Here is a 24,774-nt window from a genome sequence, read left to right on the forward strand (position 1 = left end):
CATCACCATACTGGCGTACCACCCGGCGTGATGGTATGGGGTGCCATTGGTTACACGTCTGCATCACCAGCAGTCGAGATGACAGGCATCTTATCCGCATGGCTGTAACGGATCGTGCAGCCACGTCTCGATCCCTGAGTCAAGAGATGGGGACGTTTGCAAGACAACAACCATCTGCACGAACAGTTCGACGACGTTTGCAACAGCATGGACTATCAGCTCGTAGACCATGGCTACGGTTACCCTTGACGCTGCATCACAGACAGGAGCGCCTGCGATGGTGTACTCAACGACGAACCTGGGTGCACGAGTGGCAAAACGTCATTTTTTCGGCTGAATTCAGGTTCTGTTTACAACATCATGATGGTCGCAGCCGTCTTTGGCGACATCACGATGAATGCACGTTGGAAGCTTGTATTCGTCATCGCCATACTGGCGTACCACCTGGCGTGATGGTATGGGGTGCCATCGGTTACACGTCTTGGTCACCTCTTGTTCGCACTGACGGAACTTTGAACAGTAGACGTTACATTTCAGATGTGTTACGACCCGTGGCTCTACCCATCATTCGATCCGTGCGAAACCCTACATTTCAGCAGGATAATGCACGACCGCATGTTGCTGGTCCTGTACGGGCCTTTCTGGATACAGAAAGTGTTCGACTGGTGCCCTGGCCAGCACATTCTCCAGATCTCTCACCAATTGAAAACGTCTGGTCAATGGTGGCCGAGCAACTGTCTCGTCACAATACGCCAGTCACTACTCTTGATGAACTGTGGTATCGAGTTGACGCTGCATGGGCAGCTGCACCTGTACACGCCATCCAAGGTCTGTTTGACTCAATGCCTAGGCGTATCAAGGCCGTTATTACGGCCAGAGGTGGTTGTCCTGGGTACTGATTTCTCACGATCTATGCACCCAAATTGCGTGAAAATGTAATCACATGTCAGTTCTAGTATAATATATTTGTCCAATGAATGCCCGTTTATCATCTGCGTTTCTTCTTGGCGTAGCAATTTTAATGGCCAGTAGTATACATCCCCATATGTTTATTCGTTCTGGTTATATGTTGGTCGCCTATCTCAGCTGCCTTATCCCATATATATATATATATATATATATATATATATATATATATATATATATATGTTGGTCGCCTATCTCAGCTGCCTTATACTATATATATATATATATATATATATATATATATATATATATATATATATCCTTGAATACTGAGAGCTTGTATCAGACTTCGTGCTAATGCCTCTGGAGATTCTGTAACAACTACAGCTATCAATCAAGAGGATTACACACCGATACACGGATACCCTGAGCGCTTCCAATAACGCAACCTGATAGCATGGTAAAAGAATAATACGGCTGAATTAATCCTCAAGCTGTATCCCTGCGGCATATGCTTACACCATCTGTTGCAGAGTGGCCAATTCCTGATTAAACATGTCACCCCTCTACAGGCTTATAGACCTCACTCATCCTGCGTCCATATTCTCTTGATGCTCAGGTGCACGGAAACACAATAGTTGTCAGAGACAATTTCTTCCTTGATGCGAACATCGTCCTTGTACTGATTACTGAATCCCCTTTTGCACTGATTGATTATTCTATCTGTACGTTGAGTGAGCAATAATGGAAACCATAGAAAAATTTGAAGAATTAAAATTAAGGGAGAAGAAATTAAGATCTTGATCTTTGCCGATGACACTGTACCCCTGTCAGAGACAGTTACGCACTTGGAAGAGCAGTTGAACGGAATGGATAGTGTCTTGAAAGGAGACAATAAGATTAACATCAACAAAATTAGAGAACGGGATGTAGACGAATTGGTGGATTGCATTCTGAGGCATCAGGGAATCGTGAATTTCGCATGGCAAGAACGTGTGTGGCGGAGTGCGAGGCAGGGCGGAGGAGCCGGCCGGTGTGGCCGAGCGGTTCTAGGCGCTACAGTCCGGAACCGCGCGACCGCTACGGTCGCAGGCTCGAATCCTGCCTCGGGCATGGATGTGTGTGATGTCCTTAGGTTAGTTAGGTTTAAGTAGTTCTAAGTTCTAGGGGACTGATAACCTCAGAAGTTAAGCCCCATACTGCTCAGAGCCATTTGAACCAGGGTGGGGGAAGAGACTAAAAAGATGGAAGTAGGTTGCAGTAGTTGTTCAAAGGTGAAGAGGCTTGCACAGGATAGGGTAGGATGTAGAGATGCATTAAACCTGTCTTCAGACTGAAGATCACAAAAAATTATTTTTACTGATCTGGAAATATTTTTAAGGACTTCTGTTGATAAGTATCGGTGCATATGAGAATATTTTCCACGTATTTAATGTGAGCTGATTTTAGACGTGGATATTATGCATAAATATTATAGACAGAAAAATCCTCCTCATAAATTTGTCAATTTTCTTCAGAAGCCATGAATAAATTTATCGATATTTACAAGTAAAGTAATAGATTTCTCAGGAGGGGGTACCAGTATTGAAAGTTAACTTACAAGCAATAATATTTGCAATATTAAATATAGAAAATATGTATAGTGGTTTGCTGCAGTTGTTACTGTTGTAGGAACTGAAGAACATATTGCACTAATGCTAAAAGTAGGATAGAGTGTAGAATTAATAGCGAGGAACGTAGGAAATATGCTAGTTGTAATGGCAGTCTTTGAGGTAGCAGTTATAGTAGAAGAGGTAGCAGGAAGAGGAGTAGTATTGGTTGTGCCAATGGTGGTGATGGAGTTAACACTGGTAATGTTGTTATTGAGGTGTTGAGGTGATGTTGGTGATATTAGTAATACTGCTGGTGATACCGGCTATTGTAGTAGTAATACTATGGGCAGTGTTAGTAATAATAAGGCTAATAGTAAATGTGTTGGTCTTTGTATTAATGGTGATATTCACGAAGGGAGTAAGGTTGATGATAGATGTGATGGTAGTAAAGCTAATGGTCTTGCCTCAGTGGTAACAGCGGTTCGAATCAGATCACCAAAGTTAAGTGCTGCTGGAAGCTGGCTAGCAGCTTGGATGGGTGACTGTCTGGGTCTGCTGAGTGCTATGGCAAACAGGGTGCACTCGACCCTTGTGAGGCCAGTTGAGGACCAACACTATTAAGAAATAGAGGCTCTGGTCACGAAAACTGACAATGGCTGGGAGAGTGGAGTGCTAATCGCATGCCCCTTCATCATGTGATGCCTATTTGGACACCGATTTTGGTAATAGTATTCGCAGTGTAGAAGTAGTAGTGATAGTAGTAGTAATAATTGGGGGTGGTAATGGTAATAGTAAGTAAATAGTGATGGTAATAGTAACTGAGGCAGCAGAGATAATTTTGAAGGTGTTTGTAGTAGTGCTGATGTTGGTAGCAATGGGAGTAATATTAATAGTGGCAAAGGTAATAATGATGGTAGTGATCATAGTAATTGTCGCACTAATTGTAAGGTAGAAGATGTAATAGTAGATTCAAGTATCAATGGTAGTGATAGTAGTGTTAGTAATAGCGGTGGTGGTGGTGGTGGTGGTGGTGGTGGTGATAGTGATGATGATAGTGGTATCAATCATGGCAGCAGTGGTAGTGAAGTGATGGTGTCCTTAGTAATGGACGTCTTGTGGCAATAATAGGGAAATAGTAGAAATGTTAGTGTTTATAGCAATGGAAGTGTTAGTGTTTGTCATTATAGCATAATCATTATTGGTGGTGGTGGTAGTAGTAGAAAGAGAAGAACAATAAGAAGTTGTGGCGGGAGGGGGAGGAAGAGGCAGCACAGAAATATTAGTTCTTACAAATAATGGTATTGGTTTAATGGTGACAGAGGAATAGTGGGACCTACTCTTGATTGTATTGGTGATGGTGGTAGTGTTAGTGCAACTAACATCCTGTAGATGACTAGGCCATTAGAGACAGGGCATGAACATTGGTTGAGGAATGAAATTGGTCACGCCCATTCAAAGGAACCATTCCAACACTCTTTTTAGGCGATTTATGGACGTGGTGGAGAATGTAAATCTGGGTGGCCAAACTGGAATTTGAACTGGCGTCCTCTCGAGTACGAATACAGTTTCTTAACTACTGCACCATCGAAATTGCTGGTGTTATTGGTGGTACTAATGATGCTGGCAGTAATAGTGATGGTGACGCTCGATTGTCTTAGCATCACCTTCTTCTAACAGGAGGCATCCACACCTTAATATTTTTTTTCTCGTGGGTTAACTAGAAAAGCAAGAGTAGTAGTTCTGAGCATGTCATTCCGCAGGCATTCTGGAGGGCAGTGCATCAACACAGGTATGCAGCCGGCCATTGTGGCCGAGCGGTTCAGGGCTCTTCAGTCTGGAACCACGCGACCGCTATGGTCGCAGGTTCGAATCCTGCCAGGGGCATGGATGTGTGTGATGTCCTTAGGATAGTTAGGTTTAAGTGGTTCTAAGTTCTAGGGGACTGTTGACCTCAGATGTTAAGTCCCAGAGTGCTCAGAGTCATTTAAGAAAAAGTATGCATTGTCCTTGGGGACACAGCACGCAGTGCATGTGCATAGTTCAGAGAGCATCAGGATGAGTTTACTGTACTCCCCTGGACACCAGACTCCCTGGATTTAAACTCAATCGAGAATCTATGGAACCACGTCGATTGGGCTGTTCATACCATGGATCCCCAGCCAAGTAACCTAGTGTAGATGCCCACAGCACTGGAGTCCGCGTGGCTACACAAACCTATCGGTACTTTCCATGTTGTGACCAGATGAACCTACTTTCGTCTGGCCATAACTGTGGGTTCTTAGACTGCTCTGACAGAAAGCTCATCAAACTAGAACACATGAAATATTATTTGACTTTATTATATAAACGAATAAAAGATTTACTTAACTTTGACAGACTTTTTTGCCAAGGGAGTAGTCGATATTTGACCATGAAAGCATTACTTGATGCACTAAGTAAGAAACTATTATCCTGAGGTACAATTTTCGACATGTACAGCACTACGGGATCATCTGCAACTATAAAAACTTGTTGGTTCTACACTACAATTGACTGCTTCAGGTGAGGTGAGCTCGGCCCAGTTTGTGACCTGACCTTAATCAGTCAATTGTAGTGTAGAACCAACAAGTTTTTATAGTTGCAGATGAACACTATATTGACATCAGCGTGATGGCGCTGCTGTACTGAGAGGGAGGGGGGTGTATTCTCTGTATTCTTGAGTGCCTCCTACTGGTTATTATGGTTTACAGCGACCTCTCGGTAATGTCTGTGGTGTCGACAGGCGTTAACGACTCTGGTATGGCACTGCCATCTCTGGACGATAGGGCATTCCAGAAACTCATTGGCTGTCTTTCTGCATGTTTCACAGCATTCCATGCCGCAAAATGTGGATATTCAGGCTGCTGACAGGTGGTTACATTGATGTGACTGGACATTGTACTCTTAGAACAGTAGCAACGTAAGACTGCGGCAGATCTTTGGCGTTACCAGGGTGGTAACTAACGAATTAAAATGTACATAAAACAATAAGTGAATGATCTGCAAGGTATTAAAACCAGGAAAAAGGAGTCAATTCTGTTTCTGAAGTCACATGTCCGGTGCATTTCCTGCAGCTAACCGACACTACTTCTGGTACACGTTAAATTGAACCTATTTGTGACTTTCAAATACATCTGGGCGGAATTATTCGAGCCTATTTCCCGGCGACTGCGTGCGAGCACACACAATGAATGAATGACTAGCAACGCCAGATGAGTAAGCAGACAACTGACGAAAAGTATTTACTCAGTCAAGTGGCTAAATCTGTGAGTGCCCGGTATTGACAGCCACAAGTTCTTCAGGAATTGGTGCTCGTAAAACTGCCACATTGTGTCACAAACTGTAATTGATACTGGATAACAAGTGCTATAAATACAAACGAAGGCCGAGTAGACCCACAGAATTCACTGTAAATTACTGCTGCTTTTCAACTATTTTGTTATGAAATCTCGTACCTAATAGTCTGAGAAACACACATTAACACAATACTACAGCGGTGCATAAAGACGCAAAAAGTATAACATAAAAATATTCTTTCTCTTTGTGTGCTCAACTTGGCTGCTACAAGACGTATCTGCTATATCGTTGGGCTCTCTCGAGGAACGATAAGATAGAAAAAGTCTTATCTCGTTTTCCGTGTGTCGTAATATCAAGGGCAAGTCGTTCGCCAGATCATCCATCAGAAATTAAAGCACTGGATAGCTTCGTTCCGTGTCCCAGATGCCTACGAAAACGCATTACTTATAGTGCCATAAACGCCAACCATTTTTATTATTTCAGGGCTTGTCCAGAACTAGATGCTTCTCAGAGCAGTTTCTGCATTCATGGCAACCACATCGTAGTTCTTCTGCATTTTTCTGAGAGCTCTGTGTTTATTCTACGTTTAGATGACTTCGTATTACCAGCTTTTACGCTATTGGGTACGTATTTTCACAGACACGTAGATAGTTGTGGTAACAAACCAAATACGTGGGGTCCTGACTACTCCTCGCTTATAGGGTGCCTAAACGGTGCTGCGTTCTCGGATAGCTATACAACAGGTCAAGCAAATCAAATTAATAATTTTCATTACTATAAAGGCAAACCTACGTTTCTAGCATTTTTAGACTTAGAGGAAGCTTTTGACAATGTTGACTGGAATACTCTCTATCAAATTCTGAAGGTGGCAGGGGTAAAATACAGGGAGCGAAAGGCTATTTACAATTTGTACAGAAACCAGATGGCAGTTATAAGAGTCGAGGGACATGAAAGGCAAGCAGTGGTTGGGAAGGGAGTGAGACAGGGTTGTAACCTATCCCTGATACTATTCAATCTGTATATTGAGCAAGCAGTAAAGGAAACAAAAGAAAAATTCGGAGTAGGTATTAAAATCCGTGGAGAAGAAATAAAAACTTTGAGGTTCGCCGATGACATTGTAATTCTGTCAGAGACAGCAAAGGACTTGGAAGAGCAGTTGAACGGAATGGACAGTGTCTTGAAAGGAGGATATAAGATGAACATCAACAAAAGCAAATTGAGGATAACGGAATGTAGTCGAATTAAATCGGGTGATGCTGAGGGAATTAGATTAGGAAATGAGACACTGAAAGTAGTAAAGGAGTTTTGCTATTTGGGGAGCAAAATAACTGATGATGGTCGAAGTAGAGAGGATATAAAATGTAGACTGGCAATGGCAAGGAAAGCGTTTCTGAAGAACAGAAATCTGTTAACATCGAGTATAGATGTCGTTTCTGAAAGTATTTGTATGGAGCGTAGCCATGTATGGAAGTGAAACATGGACGATAACTAGTTTCGACAAGAAGAGAATAGAAGCTTTCGAAATGTGGTGCTACAGAAGAATGCTGAAGATTAGATGAGTAGATCATATAACTAATGAGGTGGTATTGAATGAAATTGGGTTAGAAAAGGAGTTTGTGGCACAACTTGACTAGAAGAAGGGATCGGTTGGTTGGACATGTTCTGAGGCATCAAGGGATCACCAATTTAGTACTGGAGGGCAGTGTGGAGGGTAAAAATCGTAGAGGGAGACCAAGAGATGAATAAACTAAGCAGATTCAGAAGGATGTAGGCTGCAGTAGGTACTGGGAGATGAAGAAGCTTGCACAGGATAGAGTAGCATGGAGAGCTGTATCAAACCAGTCTCAGGACTGAAGACCACAACATCAACAATAGATGATTTCGTATTACCAGCTTTTCCGCTATTGGGTACGTATTTTCACAGAAACGGAGATAGTTGTGGTAACACACCGAATACGCGGGGTCCTGCCCACTCCTCGCTTATAGGGTGCCTGAAGGGTGCTGCCTTCTCGTATAGCTATAAAACAGTTCAAGCAAATCACATTAATAGTTTTCATTACTATAAAGAAGACTGACAATACTTTGTATTTATAAGAACTTGTCGCAAGCGATGGGCGACATGCAAATAGTCAGTCTCCCTCTGTATATACTGAGTCCATACAAGCAATCGATACGGATCACTAACAACTGCTGTCGTAGTCCTGTGCTGGTCTCCGTCTTCTAACCGCCCCGGCCTGCTAGAGCCGGCCCAGTTCTGTGTGCAGTGGCTAGAACACTGGACTCGCATTCGGGAGGACGATGGTTCAATCCCGCGTCCGGCCATCCTGATTTAGGTTTTCCGTGATTTCCCTAAATCGCTCCAGGCAAATGCTGGGATGGTTCCTGTGAAAGGGCACGACCGACTTCCTTCCCCGTCCTTCCTTAATCCGATGAGACCGATTACCTCGCTGTCTGGTCTCCTTCCCGACACAACCAACCAACCAACCAACCAACCAACCTCTACTGTGCGGCCGCGTCTGTCAGGAGCGGCCCTTGTATTCTGCTCTTGTAAAGGCCGCTACTGCGTGGTACGCTCCTTGTCAGCGAGCTGTTGGCTGACGTGTCGTAGCCTTCCCTTCTCGTGCGTTCTTCGTCTTCGTGCCGGCGCTTGTGGATACGCCAGAACAGAATAAATCATATACATTTACGGAAAGAACACCAGCACCAAGAAGGAGTTGTACGACATAAACGAATGTTGGTAGATGCGTTTTTAAACTACTGGCCATTAAAATTGCTACACCACGAAGATGACGTGCTACAGACGCGAAATTTAGCCGACACGAAGAAGATGCTGTGATATGCAAATGATTAGCTTTTCAGAGCATTCACACAAGGTTGGCGCCGGTGGCAACACCTACAACGTGCTGACATGAGGAAAGTTTCCAACCGATTTCTCATACACAGACAGCAGTTGACCGGCGTTGCCTGGTGAAACGTTGTTGTGATGCCTCGTGTAAGGAGGAGAAATGCGTACCATCACGTTTCCGACTTTGATAAAGCTCGGATTGTAGCCTATCACAATAGCAATAATTAGCATAACAAAGTAAGTATATGCTGAGGCATTGGCGTCGGATGTTGCCTTCCAGCATGCCTAGAGATGTCGGTCGATCACGATACGCTTGCGACTTCAGGTGACCCAAAAGTCAATAATGGCACGGACTGAGGTCTGGGGACCTGGGAGGCCAAGCATGATGAAAGTGGTGGCTGAGCACACGATCATCACCAAACGACGCGCGAGAGATCTCTCACGCGTCTAGCAATATGGGGTGGAGCGCCATCCTGCATAAACATCGTACGTTCCAGCAGGTGTTTATCAGTCAGGCTGGGGATGATGCGATTCTGGAACATATCGGCGTACCTCTCACCCGTCTCGGTTGCAGTTACAAAACCAGAATCACGCATTTCCTCGAAGAAAAAACGCCCGATAACGGTAGATGTGGTAAATCCAACCCATACTGTGACTATCTCGTCGTGCAATGGAGTTTCCACAACAGTTCTAGAATTTTCGGTAGCCCAAATTCTGCAGTTGTGGGTGTTGACAGATCCTCGGAGCGTGAAAAGATCTTTGTCGGTCCACAACACGTTACTCAAGCAATCGTCATTTTCCGCCACCTTTTGAAACGCCCACACCGAAAATGCCCTCCGCTTCACTAAATCTCCAGGTAACAATTCATGATGCTGATGGTTACCTAAGTGCCAACCCAGCAGTAGTGTATGGAATGCCTGTGCGAAGTACGACTACACGAGCGCTGACTTCCCCGTGCATAGACGAACCCGCTACAGTCTCCATTTCTTCGTGAACTGTCTCAGCAGCATTACGTCTCGTGGTCGGTCGCCCACTACGGGCTCTATCGTCTAAACAACCCGTGGCTTCGAACTTAGAAATCATTCTCGCCACAGCTGCATTTGTCAACGGACCTTTACCCGTTCGAATCCCCGTCCTATGGGGATAGGAAGGCTGAACTAGCACATTCCCCATTATGATAATACAGCTTCACTAAAAGCGCCTTTCCAGGTAACGTCAACTGCTGCGACTGCTGGCGCATCTGATTCTCTCTCTCATTACAGCACCTTTTATACACCATTGTCACGCGCAGTCACTGACGTTTTGGTGTCCAGCGCCATCTGTCAGACATTGTGTCTACTTTGTTTTTTTTTTTTTTTTTGGCTGTAATAAAACCCCATATCATTCCAAGCATTTGTGTCAATTTTTACCTCTCTATCTACATTATTCCGTGGTTTATTCAGTTTTCAAATTTATACTGACTTTTTGATCACCCGGTACATACTGGAAATGGAAATGAGCGTTTGGCGTCATTGGTCGGGAGACCCCTCAAGGAGCATGTCAGGCCTCCTTGGTGCACGTCTTATTACATTTGACGCCACATTGGGCGACCTGCGCGCCGGATGGGAATGAAATGATGATGAAGACAACACAACATCCAGTCCCTGAGCGGAGAAAATCCCGGACCCAGTCGGGAATCGAACCCGGGCCCTTTAGGAAGGCAATCGTTCATACTGACCACTCAGCTATCGGGGTGGACAAGTACACACTGACGCAACATTATTCAGTTTACTGTTCGCAGTCACCGATAAAGACATCTGCACTTACACCTGTTTTGCCGCTAGCGGCCAGTGGTAGACACAGTGGAGTGTTTCTTGACATGGGTGCAGCAGTTGGTGGCAGGCACCGCTACACACAGCTCATCGGCCTCTCGTGTTTCAGGTGGTGGTGACCCGTGCGGCCAGCAGGCGGCAGCACAGGCTCAGCAGTATGGCGGGCTGTTTGTGGGGGAGGTGCCCGCCCACCACCACCCACACCACCACCAGCACCAACACTGGCTGGCACAGCACCACCCCGGTGAGTACCGCCATCGTCGCCTGGTTGTGATCTTTAAGCACTAAATGGCCCGTCGATTTGCACATTTCCTCACATGCCGCTCGCAGTTCCTCTGGTTCAGTTGAAACTGATACTCCACATGCAGCAGTCGAAGCAACGTGCCGGAGCGTCTGCAGTTATCTGGGACTTTGGGAGTGTTGTCTCCCGCCTAACGCCCAGGACAGCAGTTCCTCTCTGTGTTGAACACTTAGGGTACGTTCGTACCGCAACCTCTACGACCACACATCGCCAGCGTGGTTCGGCGACGATGAAACAATCCCACTGAGTCTTAGCATTGCAACTGACATGCAGCATCTCTGTTCGGCCCACCGCTCGCTACGATCTACATCTACATCTACGTCGATACATCTACATTTACATCTACATTTATACTCCGCAAACCACCCAACGGTGTGTGGCGGAGGGCACTTTACGTGCCACTGTCATTACCCCCCTTTCCTCTTCCAGTCGCGTATGGTCCGCGGGAAGAACGACTGCCGGAAAGCCTCCGTGCGCGCTCGAATCTCTCTAATTTTACATTCGTGATCTCCTCGGGAGGTATAAGTAGGGGGAAGCAGTATGTTCGATACCTCATCCAGAAACGCACACCTCTCGAAACCTGGACAGCAAGCTACACCGCGATGCAGAGCCCCTCTCTTGCAGAGTCTGCCACTTGAGTTTGCTAAACATCTCTGTAACGCTATCACGCCTACCAAATAACCCTGTGACGAAACGCGCCGCTCTTCTTTGGATCTTCTCTATCTCCACTGTCAACCCGACCTGGTACGGATCCCACACTGATGAGCCGAACGAGTGTTTTGTAAGCCACCTCCTTTGTTGATGGACTACATTTTCTAAGGACTCTCCCAATGAATCTCAACCTGGCACCCGCTTTACCAACAATTAATTTTATATGATCATTCCACTTCAAATCGTTCCGCACGCATACTCCCAGATGTTTTACAGAAGTAACTGCTACCAATGTTTGTTCCGCTATCATATAATCATACAATAAAGGACCCTTGTTTCTATGTATTCGCAATACATTACATTTGTCTATGTTAAGGGTCAGTTGGCACTCCCTGCACCAAGTGCCTATCCGTTGCAGATCTTCCTGCATTTCGCTGCAATTTTCTAATGCTGCAACTTCTCTGTATACTCCAGCATCATCCGCGAAAAGCCGCATGGAACTTCCGACACTATCTACTAGGTCATTTATATATATTGTGAAACGAAATGGTTCCGTAACACTCCCCTGTGGCACGCCAGAGGTTACTTTAACGTCTGTAGACGGCTTTCCATTGTGAACAACATGCTGTGTTGTGTTTGCTAAAAACTCTTCAATCCAGCCACACAGCTGGTCTGATATTCCGTAGGCTCTTACTTTGTTTATCAGGCGACAGTGCGGAACTGTATCGAACGCCTTCCTGAAGTCAAGGAAAATGGCATCTACCTGGGAGCCTGTATCTAATATTTTCTGGGTCTCATGAACAAATAAAGCGAGTTGGGTCTCACACAATCGCTGTTTCCGGAATCCATGTTGATTCCTACAGAGCAGATTCTGAGTTTCCAAAAATGATATGATACGCGAGCAAAAGACATGTTCTCAAATTCTACAACAGATCGATGTCAGAGATATAGGTCTATAGTTTTGCGCATCTGCTCGACGACCCTTCTTGAAAACTGTGACTACCTGTGCTCTTTTTCAATCATTTGGAACCTTCTGTTCCTCTAGAGACTTGCGGTACACGGCTGTTAGAAGGGGGGCAAGTTCTTTGGCGTACTCTGTGTAGAATCGAATTGGTATCCCGTCAGGTCCAGTGGACTTTCCTCTGTTGAGTGATTTCTATCCTTGAACACTTATTTCGATGTCAGCCATTTTTTCGTTCGTGCGAGGATTTAGAGAAGGACTCTGGAAATCACATTTAACTGAGTGGCACAGGGTTCATCCAATGACCTTCACAGTTCTCTATTATTCTAATTTCGTATAGCGCGCGGAAAGAATGTACGAGCTCTGATTTCCCTTATTTTGTCATAGTGATCGTTTCTCCCTATGTAGGTCTGTGTCAACAAAATATTTTCGCATTCGGAGTAGAAAGTTGGTGATTGGAATTTCGTGAGGAGATTCCGCAGAAACAGAAAACGGCTTTGTTTCAATAATGTCCAGCTCAAATCCTGTATCATTTCAGTGACACTCTCTCCCATATTTCGCGACAATACAAATGTGCTGCCCTTCTTTGAACTTATTCGATGTACTCCGTCAGCTCTATCTGGTAAGGATCCCAAACCGCGCAGCAGTATTCGAAAAGAGGGTGGACAAGCGTAGTGTAGGCTGTCTCTTTAGTAGATCTGTTACATTTTGTAAGTGTCCTGCCAATAAAACGCATCTTTGGTTAGCCTTCCCCACAAAATTTTGTATGTATTCCTTCCAAAATAAGTCGTTCGTAATTGTAATTCCTAGGTATTTAGTTGAATTTACGTTATTTAGATTTGACTGATTTATCGTGTAACGGAAGTTTAACGGTTTCCTTTTAGCAATCATGTGGATGTCCTCACAATTCTCATTATTTATCGTCAGTTGCCAATTTTCACACCATACAGATATCTGTTCTAAATGATTTTGCAATTTGTTTTGATCTTCTGATGACTTCATTAGTCGATAAATGACAGCATCATCTGCAAACAACCTAAGACGACTGCTCAGATTGTCTCCCAAATCGTTTATATAGATAAGGAACAGCAAAGTCCCTATAACACAACCTTGGGGAACGCCAGAAATCACTATTGTTTTACTCGATGGCTTTCCTTCAATTACTAAGAACTGTGACCTCTCTGATAGGTAATCACTAATCCAGTCATATAATTGAGACGATATTCCATAAGCATGCAATGTCGCTACAAGCCACTTGTGGGGTACAGTGTCAAAAGCCTTCCGGAAACCCAGAATTACGGGATCAATGTGGAATACCTCGTCAATAACACTCAACACTTCATGGGAGTAAAGAGCTAAAATCAAATGGCTCTGAGAACTATGGGACCTAACTTCTGAGGTCATCAGTCCCCTAGAACTTAGAACTATTTAAACCTAACTAACCTAAGGACATCACACAAATCCATGCCCGAGGCAGGATTCGAAACTGCGACCGTAGCGGTCGCGCGGTTCCAGAATGTAGCGCCTAGAACCGTTCGACCACGCCGGCCGGCAGTAAAGAGCTAGCTGTGTTTCACAAGAATGAAGTTTTCTAAATCCATGTCGACTGTGGGTCAATAGACCTATTTCTTCGAGGTAATTCATAATATTAGAACACAATATATGTTCCAAATCCTGCTGCATATCGAGATTACTGATATGACGCTGCAGGGTTTTCTGCTTTATGATGAATGAACCAACGCCGTCTCGATCACTACATCTTTCATTAATAATTACCGTTTTAGATCTACTGAGCAGATCAGGTGTAGAACTAAGAGGCTTAAGAAATTAGCCAACCAGTTGTACACCAAAGATTTACTTAGCCCTTGACCTAGGTTTCGATATTTCTAGAAACATCATCTTGTTTTTTATGTCAGTTTTATATACGACAAGAGCCGCTCGGCTTCATCTAATATAATGTACCACCATGTGATGTAGCGAGGCCCACTCCTTCTGAAGAATATTTTTAGAAATATCGAAACTTAGATGAAGGGCAAACCAGATGGGGACGTTCGCAAGACAACAACCATCTGCACGAACAATTCGACGACGTTTGCAGCAGCATGGACTACTGTATCAGCTTGGAGACCATGGCTGCGGTTACCCTTGACGCTGCATCACAGACAGGAGCGCCTGCGATGGTGTACACAACGACGAACCTGGGTGCACGAATGGCAAAACGTTATTTTTTCGGATGAATCCAGGTTCTGTTTACAGCATGATGATGGTCACATCCGTATTTCGCGACATCGCGGTGAACGCACATTGGAAGCGTGTATTTGTTATCGTCATACCGGCGTATCACCCGGTGTGATGGTATGGAGTGCCATTGGTTACACGTCTCGGTCACCTCTTGTTCGCATTGACGGCACTTTGAACAGTGGACGTTACATTTCAGATGTGTTACGACCCGGGGCTCTATGCTTCATTCTATCCTTGCGAAACCCCACATTTCAGCAGGATAATGCACGATCGCTTTTTGCAGGTCTTGTACGGGCCTTTCTGGATACAGAAAATGTTCGACTGCTGCCCTGGCCAGCACATTCTCCAGATCTCTCACCAATTGAAAACGTCTGGTCAATGGTTGCCGAGCAACTGGCTCGTCACAATACGCCAGTCACTACTCTTCATGGTCCCGGCGGAGGTTCGAGTCCTCCCTCGGGCATGGGTGTGTGTGTTTGTCCTTAGGATAATTTAGGTAGTGTGTAAGCTTTCGGACTGATGACCTTAGCAGTTAAGTCCCATAAGATCTCCCACACATTTGAACATTTTGAACTACTCTTGATGAACTGTGGTATCGTGTTGAAGCTGCATGGGCAGCTGTACCTTTATACCCCATCCAAGCTCTGTTTGACTCAATGCCCAGGCATATCAAGGCCGTTATTAAGGCCAGAGGTGGTTGTTCTGGGTACTGATTTCTCAAGATCTATGCATCCAAATTGCATGGAAATGTAATCACATGTGAGCTTTTGCATAATACCCCCCCCCCCCCCCCCTTTTTAAACCAACCTACTTTACTTTCTCCAATGTTTGTACTCTATTTGTCCTATGAATACCTGTTTATCATCTGCATTTCTTCTTGGTGTAGCAATTCTAATGGCCAGTATTGTAGTCTTTCACGATGATTCCGTACTTATACTCTGTATCATACGATTTTAGTCACAATTCTGTGAACATGTTATAGACCATTCTTTGATTTACATTCTGAGGAAGGTACTCCTAGCAGTGTTGAAACCCGGTTAATCCGTTAAAAGTAGTGACCGAGGGTTTTTTTCATTCAGTTGAAACTGCGGAATGCACATGAGGATGCATTTCGCACTATAACACCGAATATGCTCAAAAATGTGTCAAGAAGAATATGGAGGCGTATAGGTATCTGTTTACAGCGTGATGGGGAACATACCGATATACTGAACAGTCAACTCATAAGTATTTGGTCTACTACAAATCAAATCAGTTAGCATTCGCCCCACCTGTAGATGCCAGTAAGCAAGCCAGTAGGTCTGATAGCATTTACGCACCCACGGCTGTCCGACAAAAGTGAATGTTGAGACGCTGAGCCTGACACGAGTAGACTACATGTTGAACAGGTCGAGGAAAACATCGGGTCTGCTTGGGGCGGAGCGCGCAGTTTGACAGAGCTCGAGACTGGAAGCCGCTGAGGGCAGGCTGGAGCCGTTGTTAAACAGGAGCAGGGGGTGGTAATGGATGAGCAGCCAGCAGCCGGCTGCGGGCCAGGTAATGGTAATGGTGATGGACGCGCGCCCATTACGGCCGTGACTCACCTGTCTGGCTCCCCCAGCGCCAGCCGGTTAGTCTCTGACGGATTCCCATCCCAACCCCAGCCCGCCGAACGTTCTCCCCTCGCGCAAAGAGCAGCGCCGATTCATACTCTATTCGTACAAATGGCTCTGAGCACTATGGGACTCAACTTCAGAGGTCATCAGTCCCCTAGAACTTAGAACTACTTAAACCTAACTAACCTAAGGACATCACACACATCCATGCCCGAGGCAGGATTCGAACCTGCGACCGTAGCGGCCGTGCGGTTCCAGACTGTAGCGCCTTTAACCGCTCGGCCACTCCGGCCGGCACTCTATTCGTACAAGCTGGACAGTCAGCTCTTCAAAGTATCTCAAATATCCCTTTACCCACAATATGTTTGGTGAGTAGCCATTAAGTTTGTGACTGCGGATGATAGTGTAGAACAATGTAACTAAGCAGACAACCGTCAAAGTTCATTTCTTATTTATTTTAAAAGTTAAGTAAAACTATATCATTTTGTTCGCAGATTCAACATTCACGATTAATTTAAACGAAACTTTCAAATTCTAAAGGTGGCGGGGTAAAATGCAGAGAGCGAAAGGCTATTTACAATTTGTACAGAAACCAGAAGGCAGTTATAAGAGTCGAGGGGCATGAAAGGGAAGCAGTGGTTGGGAAGGGAGTGAGACAGGGTTGTAACCTATCCCTGATACTATTCAATCTGTATATTGAGCAAGCAGTAAAGGAAACAAAAGAAAAATTCGGAGTAGGTATTAAAATCCATGGAGAAGAAATAAAAACTTTAAGGTTCGCGATGACATTGTAATTCTGTCAGAGACAGCAAAGGAGTTGCAAGAGCAGTTGAACGGAATGGACAGTGTCTTGAAAGGAGGGTATAAGATGAACATCAACAAAAGCAAAACAAGGATAATGGAATGCAGTCGAATTAAGTCGGGTGAGGCTGAGGGAATTAGATTAGGAAAAGAGACACTTAAAGTAGTAAATAAGTTTTGCTATTTGGGGAGCAAAATAACTGATGATGGTCGATGTAGAGAGGATATAAAATGTAGACTGGCAATGGTAAGGAAAGCGTTTCTGAAGAAGTGGAATTTGTTAACATCGAGTATAGATTTAAGTGTCAGGAAATCGTTTCTGAAAGTATTTGTATGGGGTGTAGCCATGTATGCAAGTGAAACATGGACGATAAATAGTTTGGAGAGGAAGAGAATAGAAGCTATCGAAATGTGGTGCTACAGAAGAATGCTGAAGATTAGATGGGTAGATCACGTAACTAATGAGGAGGTATTGAATAGAATTGGGGAGAAGAGGAGCTTGTGGCACAACTTGACTAGAAGAAGGCATCGGTTGGTAGGACATGCTCTGAGACATGGAGGGATCACCAATTTGGTATTGGAGGGCAACGTGGAGGGTAAAAATCGAAGAGGGAGACCAAGAGATGAATACGCTGAGCAGATTCGGAAGGATGTAGGCTGCAGTAGGCACTGGGAGATGAAGAAGCTTGCACAGGATAGAGTAGCATGGAGAGCTGTATCAAACCAGTCGCGGGACTGAAGACCACAACAACACAACAACAACATTTTCTCTTTCATCAGCCTAACTCCATACCACGCAGCTACAACTCTGGGGACTGTTTCGGCGCAATACTGCACTGAATTGAGGCTAACAGTATTCTGCTCTAACACCACGTTTTCGAGAAACGAAATTCGGGAAAGTAGCGGATATCTGGACTGCCTGAAATTCACACGCGACCATTTATCCACCTGTGACGTGTATAAACCGTGCGACTGCCTGCATTTTGCCTGACACAATGGCAGCGTGCTCCCGTAGGCGATGACCTATACAGTTAACGCTTGCATCGAGCGATGTGAAAGCATTCACATCGTTAAGAGCGGCTGCGACATTGCGTGACGCTTTGTGGTGTTACTGCGGGCGGAACTCAAAAGCAACTGGTGCTTTCTGAACGTACAGTCAGTTCCAAAATGATATAAGCGCTGCGAAAGCCTCGGTGACTACGCGGCCAACATGACTGACTAATAACTGAAGGGGTACGCTTTCGATTCCCCGCTAGGTCGGAGATTCTTCTTCCGCTCGGTGACTGGGTCTGTGTTGTCATAACTGGCATTACATGGATGTATGGGAAAATACCGATCGCCAGTAAATTAAAAAAAAAGCTTGACTAGCGCGTCCGCTGTTTATTCAGCAAACTGCGTCATTGGAGGTACACAAATACAATGTATTATCAAGGTTTTAAATATCACCTGAAAAAAATACAGGTACATAAAAACATTTCTCGTTTATTTATTCGTACATGTCGGCACTGCTTTCGTGCCACGTATACTTGCTTCACTCAGTCAAAGAGAAAGATTGGACGTGATGCAAGCTCAAGAAGTAAGACTGTTTCACACAGTAAAACTAAAATTATGTACAAATCTTTAACATAATGCAGCGCTTCAGCAACCGTGAATTGTTCAGGCAATAAGAAATTGAGCCTTCAGTTGCAAGGCAAAATTATTTTCGTTTACCTAGGTTTCGATGCCAATAATAGTATCTTCTTCAGAACCTATAATTTACCCAAATGGACATACATTAAACATTGAAATACATCATCAATCTAATGATTTCATAAGAAGCAAAAGCGTGATACTTACAAAAATTAAATTATTTTGAGGGCCAAACGTGGGCCATGTCACAGAATAAAACTGACACAGAATAAAGATGCATAATCGTAAGATTACTAAAAACAATAAGGAAAACGTAGACGGAGCTACGCCGGGAGAGGAATTACAATTTTCATTATTATGAAATCATTAGATTGTTGATGTATTTCAATGTTCAATATACGTCCGTATAGGTAATTTATAGGGTCTGAAGAAGATACAATTATCGGCATCGAAACCTGGGTAAACTAAAAAAAATTTTACCTTGCAACTGAAGGCTGATTTTTTTATTGTATGGGTAAAATATAGTTGTACTACAATTTCAAAACAACAGCGTCAAATATTTAACGAAAATTGTGCAAAAATGTAATATGAAACAAAAATATCTGCACTCTACAGGGTGAAAAGTATTTAAACCGACAAACTCTGGGAGGTTGTAGGGCACATCGAAACAAATATTTTTCCCTAACGTCATTTTTTCCTGTGAGGAGTATTTAAACCGGTAGAGGAAGATTTCTCTGGTCGCAAATTAACTAAACCAACAAACACTTCTCCATTTTTTTTATGACCAACAGACAACGCATTAACACAACCCAATTTCAGTTACATAGATTTTCAAAAATGCCTCCATTGACGCGTAAACAAAGGTTACACCGTCGGATCCTGTTCTGTCTGACACGGGCAAAAACCCCAGGAGTATCCTGAATTGTTCCTGCTGCTGCTACTACCCGGGCAACCAGATCCTCTTCTGATGCAACAGGAGTTGCGTAAACAGGATTGCGCATCTAGCCCCACACAAAAAACTCCAGAGGGGACATGTCTGGGGATCGAGCAGGCCACGGTACACGACCACCTCTGCCAGTCCACGTTTCTGGGAACCGTCGGTCCAGGAATCGACGCACACGACGACTGAAATGTGCCGGCGCCCTTTCATGTTGGAGCCACATGCGTTGTCTTGTAGGGAGCGGGACGTGTTCCAGCAATTCTGGCAATGCTCTGGCGAGAAAATTGTAATAGTGCCTGCCATTTAATGGCCTAGGTAGCAGATACGGCCCAATTAAACAGTCCCCAACAACACCGACCCACACATCAACGAAGAACCGCACTTTATGAGCGCTAGTAACGGTGGCATGTGGGTTATCCTCACTCCAAACATGCGAATTGTGCATGTTGAAGACTCCATCACTCCCGAACGTTGCTTCATTGGTAAACAACACAGAGGATGGAAATGTAGGATGCATTTCACACTGTTCCAGGTACCACTGCGAAAACTGTGCTCTGGATGGATAATCAACTGGTTCCAGGTTATGGACACGCTGTAAGTGAAATGGACATAACAATTGCGCTTTAAGGACTGTTCTTATATTCGTCTGATTCGTCCCCATGTTACGTGCACTTGCACAAGTGCTGATTGAAGGATCCCGCTCCACATGCTGCAAGACAGGTTCCTCAAATTGCAGCGTTCTTACCGTGTGACGGCGTCCCTGTCCAGCTAATCTGCAAAATGACCCGGTCTCACGCAGACGTTGGTAGACAGCAGCAAAGGTCGTATGATGCGGGATACGGCGATTAGGATATTGTTGTTGATAAACCCACTGTGTAGCTCGTCTGTTGTGTTGCGCTACGTAGTACGCACCAACCATATCAGTGTACTCACTCCACGTGTATCGCTCCATTAGTAAACAGAGACAATGCACTACTACACTGGTGGACAGCAGTTGCCTACAACTAAAGACTGTAATACGCCCTCTAACAACTGAAGATCGTAATACCGCCTCTAACAACTGACGAACGTAATACGGCCTCCACCGGTTTAAATAATCCTCATAGGAAAAAATGACATTAGGGAAAAATATTTGTTTTGATGTCCCCTACAGCCTCCCAGAATTTGTCGGTTTAACTACTTTTCACCCTGTATATTGCCTTTTTGATATCAATACATATGGTGGAAAGTATCACCGACATTTATCGTTACTTTCTGGTGGAAATATCGATATATCGATAATTTATCAACAGCCCTAGTAAACAATGCAGACTTTTCAAGGAAGACAATTCAGTGTTTATAAGAGCCATTTACGCACATCATCCTAGCTGGGTAGCTGCCCACTCGGTCTGCATGTCGTATGGAGGAATTGACAACCAGGGTACAACAGTATTGAGGTGCCAGTTTCCAATCATACAATGCTAGCATGATATGTGTCTCTATAAACTGTATGTACGATGTTCAGGTATTATTTAGTTTCCTTCACCCCTTTCGTGTGCTTTACTTTTTTCGTCGTGCAGTGTGAATGTCACGAAATGATTACGACAAAAAATTCGGATTAAAGGAGAGCTTGTACCGAGGCTTACTGACAGCAGTTCCTCGCAGGGAACATTCCGCTAATGATGCAAGAAAAGGAGAGGGGGGAGGGGAAACGATAATGTTACCCCGTAAGACGTGTTGCGTAGTCCAGTGTGCTAACCAACACGCCACCTCGCTCGGTAAGACCTCGAGGAACTTGCAAAGCGTGAACACCCTAGTATCAAGAGGGTGAGGTCTGCAATCTCATTTGGGTGGACTGTGCAGCATGGATACGGCTGCGCTTTCACCGGATAGAAATGAGAGGAATAATATCCGTGACACAGCCGGATAGGCGTTATGGTAATCGCAGGACGTCTGGATAGCTCGGTTTGGGAGGACCAGGTTTTTCGCGGAATATTTGGCTGTATTGGGACATAATGTCTTCTCTTGGACTGTAGTGATATCCGCCTCTTGTGTCACAATTCTTGATGGATCTTTTTCTTTACGCCTGGAACAACACCTATATAGAAGGCAAGTGCAGTAAGGTTGGCCATCAATGTTTCGCCAGGTGGTGCACCATCTCCATACGTGAGATACCAAAGTGTCTCTTGAGCCATAATAACTGGACACATTTAAGTTCATTTTCACAATGACAGACGAAGAGAGCTGAGGTAACGTCAATCGTAGAATGTACGCAACATCGGTCAGTGAAATTGCTATACTTCGTGCATCTACATCTACACTACTGGCCATTAAAATTGCTACACCAAGAAGAAATGCAGTTGATAAACGGGTATTCATTGGACAAATATATTATACTAGAACTGACATGTGATTACATTTTCACGCAATTTGGGTGCTTAGATCCTGAAAAATCAGTACCCAGAACAACCACCTTTGGCCGTAATAACGGCCTTGATACGCCTCGGCATTGAGCCAAACACAGCCTGGATGGCGTGTACAGGTACAGCTGCCCATGCAGCTTCAACACGATACCACAGTTCATCAAGAGTAGTGTATTGTGACGAGCCAGTTGCTCGGCCACCATTGACCAGACGTTTTCAGTTGGTGAGAGATCTGGAGAATGTGCTGGCGAGGGCAGCAGTCGAACATTTTCTGTATCCAGAAAGGCCCGTAGAGGACCTGCAACATGCGGTCGTGCATTATCCTGCTGAAATGTAACGTTTCGCACGGATCGAATGAAGGGTTGAGCCACGGGTCGTAACACATCCGAAATGTATAACGTCCACTGTTCAAAGTGCCGTCAATGCGAACAAGAGGTGACCGAGACGTGTAACCAATGGTACCGCACACCATCACGCCGGGTGATACGCCAGTATGGCGATGACGAATACACGCTTCCAATGTACGTTCACCGCGATGTCGTCAAACACGGATGCGTTCATCATTATGCTGTAAACAGAACCTGGATTCATCCGAAAAAATGACGTTTTGCCATTAGTGCACCCAGGTTCGTCGTTGAGTACACCATCGCAGGCGTCAAGGGTAACCGCAGCCATGGTCTCCGAGCTGATAGTCCATGCTGCTGCAAACGTCGTCGAACTGTCCGTGCAGATGGTTGTTGTCTTGCAAACGTCCCCATCTGCTGACTCAGAGATTGAGAAGTGGCTGCACGATCTGTTGCAGCCATGCGGATAAGATACCTGTCATCTCTACTGCTAGTGATACGAGGCCGTTGGGATCTAGCACGGCGTTCCGGATTACGCTCCTGAACCCATCGATTCCATATTCTGTTAAAAGTCATCGGATCTCGACCAACACGAGCAGCAATGTCGTGATTCGATAAACCGCAATCGCGATAGGCTACAATCCGACCTTTATCAAAATCGGGAACGTGATGCTACGCATTTCTCCTCCTTACACGAGGCATCACAACAGCATGTCACCTGTCAACGGCGGTCAACTGCTGTTTGTGTATGAGAAATCGGTTGGAAACTTTCCTCATGTCAGCACGTTGTAGGTGTCGCCAACGGCGCCAACCTTGTGTGAATGCTCTGAAAAGCTAGTCATTTGCATATCACAGCATCTTCTTCCTGTCGGTTAAATTTCGCGTCTGTAGCACGTCATCTTCGTGGTGTAGCAATTTTAATGGCCAGCAGTGTACGTGATTACTCTGCTGTTCAGTGTAAAGTGCCTTTGTAGCAGGTTCACCGAACCAAAGCTGTTTCTCTACTTTTTCCCCGTCGAACGGCATGCGGGAAAAAAAAAAAACGAGCATAAAATCTTCCTGTGGAAGCTCCGATTTCTCCTATTTTATTATTATGATCGTTTCTCCCTATGTAGGTCACTGCCAACAAATTATTGTCTCAAATGGTTCCAATGGCTCTAAGCACTAAGCAGATGTGCGAGCGGAACAGGCCTGTTGTGGCACTGGTGTTTAATAAGGCGGCAGAGAAGTGACGCCGGCAATATTGCCGCGGCAGAGCGGGGGTGGCGGCGGCGAGCGATTAAGTTGCGGGGGTGCGCGCGCCCCCAGACCCCGGCCGCTCATTAGGGGACTCCCCGCGGTTCTTAACGCCGGTCCCGGGGCAATATCTCCAGCCGGCGCTGGCCGCGTTCATTGTATTAGCCGCCGCGATTGTGCCGTCATTAGCCGGCGCGCTTATTGCGGGCACGCGCCCGATCCGATGATTTATCTCAATCTGGTATTCATGCGCCTCCCCCCCGGGCACTGCCGCGGACCGGCCGGGGCCATCAATCCCGGTTAGGCAGGCAGCGAGCGCCAATATGCCGCCTTATTGGCCGCCACGCTGCGAGCCCCGGGCGGCCGTCTGCAAACACGGGACCGGCCGGCGCTGTGTCGCCCCACTGCCTTTAAGGCCTCTTCCACGCCCGGCGCAGCGCTCGTGTCCGACAAGTCGTCAGGGCCTCTCTTACCCACACTAACATACCGCGTGATCGAAAACTCAGTATACATTTTAAAACTTAATAAACCACGGAATAATGTACAGGGTGTTTCAAAAATGACCAGTATATTTGAAACGGCAATAAAAACTAAACGAGCAGCGATAGAAATACACCGTTTGTTGCAATATGCTTGGGACAACAGTACATTTTCAGGCAGACAAACTTTCGAAATTACAGTAGTTACAATTTTCAACAACAGATGGGGCTGCGGTCTGGGAAACTCTATAGTACGATATTTTCCACATATCCACCATGCGTAGCAGTAATATGGCGTAGTCTCTGAATGAAATTACCCGAAACCTTTGACAACGTGTCTGGCGGAATGGCTTCACATGCAGATGAGATGTACTGCTTCAGCTGTTCAATTGTTTCTGGATTCTGGCGGTACACCTGGTCTTTCAAGTGTCCCCACAGAAAGAAGTCACAGGGGTTCATGTCTGGCGAATAGGGAGGCCAATCCACGCCGCCTCCTGTATGTTTCGGATAGCCCAAAGCAATCACACGATCATCGAAATATTCATTCAGGAAATTAAAGACGTCGGCCGTGCGATGTGGCCGGGCACCATCTTGCATAAACCACGAGGTGTTCGCAGTGTCGTCTAAGGCAGTTTGTACCGCCACAAATTCACGAAGAATGTCCAGATAGCGTGATGCAGTAATCGTTTCGGATCTGAAAAATGGACCAATGATTCCTTTGGAAG

At 45.2% G+C, this 24,774-nt stretch overlaps 1 protein-coding gene across 1 annotated transcript in view; it reads left to right on the top strand.

Moving 5' to 3' along the window:
* The window catches only part of LOC124716708 (homeobox protein Nkx-2.2-like), a gene marked incomplete at its 3' end in the record, with an annotated part of 110,220 nt that overhangs the window by 16,842 nt on the left and 68,604 nt on the right, over positions 1–24,774 (top strand). The window contains exon 2 of the mRNA XM_047243249.1: positions 10,579–10,713. Coding sequence (XP_047099205.1) covers positions 10,579–10,713 — 135 coding nt within the window. The remainder of the gene's footprint in view (positions 1–10,578; positions 10,714–24,774) is intronic.

The sequence above is a fragment of the Schistocerca piceifrons genome, chromosome 9 (assembly GCF_021461385.2).
Source record: "Schistocerca piceifrons isolate TAMUIC-IGC-003096 chromosome 9, iqSchPice1.1, whole genome shotgun sequence".
Taxonomy (NCBI): Eukaryota; Metazoa; Arthropoda; class Insecta; order Orthoptera; family Acrididae; genus Schistocerca; species Schistocerca piceifrons.